At 33.7% G+C, this 3692-nt stretch overlaps 1 protein-coding gene across 1 annotated transcript in view; it reads left to right on the forward strand.

The window, feature by feature from the left end:
* LOC106469517 (actin-binding LIM protein 3-like) overlaps positions 1-3073 on the forward strand; it is a 96753-nt gene extending 93680 nt beyond the window's left edge. Inside the window, exon 22 of the mRNA XM_013930015.2 lies at positions 1734-3073. Coding sequence (XP_013785469.1) covers positions 1734-1847 — 114 coding nt within the window. The 3' untranslated portion in view covers positions 1848-3073. The remainder of the gene's footprint in view (positions 1-1733) is intronic.
* The last annotated feature ends 619 nt before the right edge of the window (positions 3074-3692 follow it).

Raw genomic sequence — 3692 nt, forward strand, 5'->3', positions numbered from 1 at the left:
TCCAGGACATATCAGTTGGGACGAAGTGGACAACAGAACAAATGACGCTGCTGAAGAAGTGTCACCTGAAAAAGCCACTGTCGAAGAAGAAACTCTACTCAGTTTTGAAAAGGGGAAACGGTGAAGCTCTTGATGAAGTTACTACCACTGATGTGACTGTTATCGACAATAGAACATTTCCTGATGAAGCAGATGAACCCCATATGAAGCAGAAGCTAACGAGACAGAGACCAGTACGGAAGAAGATACGTCCCGTAAAATTAAGAGACTTTGTTGAATTGTAATTTTGTGTTTGTAATTCTGTACATTTAATTAAGTTATTGTTAATTGTTATTGGTTTATTGTAAGTGGCTATTGTTTGGGACGAACAATACCAAGGAGGGGGCAGTGTTGCGTCAGCGAGGTCACGTGACTAGTATCACGCCACCCGTTTTCTAGAAATATCCTGTTCCATCAAGAATGCCCTAGCATTTACTAGATATGTGTTAGTCTGGTATATATAAGATGGTCACAACGTTACGGGACAACAGAGGTAATGAGTAATTGAATGTATGAGGACAAAATATTGTTGGCCACGTGAGACATAGTGTTGTTATAGAGCGACTGTTGAAATTAAGTGTATCGTAAAGTTATATTCAGAAAGAATAAACCAGTTGTATTTAAGAAAGGACTTGTGTCGCTAAAGTTTCGTCGGAACGAATTTACGGAAAATTAACTAACGACTGGAGGTGTAACACTATCAAATGTCTTGAATATTATATTTTGACGATGTTTCAAGGTACACACGTTCCTTTTTCAGGTTAATGGGATAGAAAATGGATAGCTTTATGAACACAACGTGTAGAGCCCCAGGGCCAGTGGTTGGCACAGTGTGGAATCTCAGAGCCACTGGCTTACATAATATGGAATCCCAGAACCATTAAGTGGCACTGTATGAAATCTGAGAACTGCTGGCTAGAATAATGTAGAATCATAGAGCCACTAACTGGCATAACGTGGAATTTCAGAGCCATTGATTGGCACACACTGGAAACCCAAAGCCACTAGTTTACACAATATGGAATTCCAGAGCTATCAATGGTACAGTATGGAAAATCAGAGCCACTGACTGACGCAATGTGAAATTTCAAAGCCACTGGCCAACACAGTGTAGAATTCAAGAACCCATTGATTGGCTCAATGGGGAATTCCACAATTACTGTCTGGAGTACCATTTTCTTATAACTTTTATTATTTATAATATATTTTGCAAATAATATTCCAATTTTTTAAAATCTGAAATGCTATGAAATTAAGACACTGGTATCTCAGAAGACGGAATACAGAAAATGGTATCATGGAATCTCACTCTGATAAAGTTTGGTTGGTAAGTAATTCCCAAAGCTACCATGTCTGAAATTAAGGATGAACAGACGTTCAAACACTATCGTAATTATGTGTGACGTAAGGTGGAATGTTAGAACTCAAGAAACACATTATCACAGTTTTAAAACTCTAAAATGCCCTAATTAATGCCCTATTAGCGTTTATTGCATCTGCCAGAAAAATATCAGATGTGTCACATATAGTAAAGATTGATTGCAAGGGTTAATCTCAAAAGTTTGTAACAATGAATGTGCGGAATCTACCTCCATTCCCGAAAACAACAACAACTATTACTGCCTTGTTTATTGGCATTTTTTAATTTTGATGCATATATAAAATTAAATGATTTACGTTGTTGTATTTTTCAGCGCCACCTATCCAGTGAAGAATTTCAGCGTATTTTCAACATGGGTCGTCTCCAGTTCTATCGCCTGCCTGAATGGCGAAGGAAAGACATGAAGCAAAGAGCTATGTTATATTAGGAACATAGCTTATGCTAGAGATCCACCAGGAAAAGAATGATAGAATTATGAAATCCTCCATTACTGATGTAGTCACTGATTCTTATTTTCCTTTGTGACGTTATTTTATGTAAATAATTTGAATTATATCTACCTGGAACTCGAAAAAATACTTTGTAGGCCACATAGCCTTATATATATATTTTGTATTTATATTTCTAGATCAGATTTCTGTTTATACCTGAATGACCCTAAATCTCATTATCTTTTTTTTTGCAAATAATTTTAATACAAAAGATTGAATTTTTTACGCCTCAGTATTTACATTTAATCGTGCATAATGAAAGGCTTAAGGCAAAGTTTAGTCTATATTTCTATTGTTTTAATGTATTGATAAATTAAATACTTTTGAATTTTTTTTTAATTTTGGAAAATGTTTAAATTTTTATACAGTGTCGTTATTAAAGTGTAAGGTCTACAGAAGAAATTTAGACTATAAGATATCAGAAAAACTTGCTGCATGAACTTGTGGTTTTTGTCACGTTGACAAAAGTGATACGTTTTATAGCATGTATCCTTCATATAGTGGAATTAGAATTTCGTATTCAATGTTTGGCACACACGTCTCTACAATTAAGCAGAATCAATAAAAACTTACCAACCCTTTATCACTGTAGTTAATATTATGCTCAATAGATGACGAAACGTATTTAGGCGCTAGTAACTTGTTATCCCAGGCATTACACTGACTTCGTGTCTGTAATAAGAAATATTTGTGTTTATTACATCGTATTCAAGTATGTTTTCGTCAGGTATGTAATAGATGAGAACAAATTCAATTTATTTAATATGGTTTGACAAATCGCGAAATCTGGTGTGATAGTTTGAAAACCAATATTTTATAGTTATTTCCTTGTTGGTACGGTTATTTTGAAATAAAATATGATGCATTTTTATTTTTTTATTGATTACTTGATTAAGTGTAATTGTAGTTGTTGTTATGTGTATTGCGTGATGATATAATTTGATTCAAATGTGTATTTTTATAGAGTAAAGAGATAGTGGATTTGATAATGTATGTTTAGACATTTCTTGCATTGCTTTATGTCGATGGAATTATTCAATGCTATATTTTGACAGTTCGTTTAACTAGCTAAATTTAAAAAATAAAAACTCATTGATTGGCGCTAAAATAACTAAAAACATATTAACACTTTATTGATAATAATGATTAGTAACGAAAAAACATTGTCCATAGTTACACTACAGCCGATACTGACTTCAAATCCGAGAGATCTATGTTATTTATATGACATCTAGTAGGAAAAAGCAGTTATAGTATCATTAATGGTATTTAATATATTCACTGCATAAAATGTTTATGTGGAGGTATGGGAGTTACTAGATTATTGTTTTCTCGTTGTTAGTAACCTACCTGATTACCTAAGTCTACTTATTAATTAGTAACGTTTTTGTTATGACTAGATACTAATTACTAACTAGTTTTATCTTACTAACCATGAGAGCAATTATTATTCGATCGCTACAACTTTCAGTAGATACGAAGGTGAGCTTCTGAGGCGAGTGATAATCACAATAGAAGAATCGGTATCTTAAAATTACCTAGTATATCTGCTTGTAATAAAATCAATTTAAATGGATTAATTTGTCACCGTGGAGTGAACTGACACCTTTTTAGTCACCAGGAAATATCCAGAACATACCACATTGAGGTCAGACTATGGAGACTGAAAGAGTCGTTGATGCTGTCTAGTGATAATTGTAATTTTAAGAATATAGGGTACTCACGCTTACCAATAGTCATTGTTTTGGCGCTAAGAAACCGACCTACATGAAAATTTCACG

Source organism: Limulus polyphemus, unplaced genomic scaffold (assembly GCF_000517525.1).
Source record: "Limulus polyphemus unplaced genomic scaffold, Limulus_polyphemus-2.1.2 Scaffold3523, whole genome shotgun sequence".
NCBI lineage: Eukaryota > Metazoa > Arthropoda > Merostomata > Xiphosura > Limulidae > Limulus > Limulus polyphemus.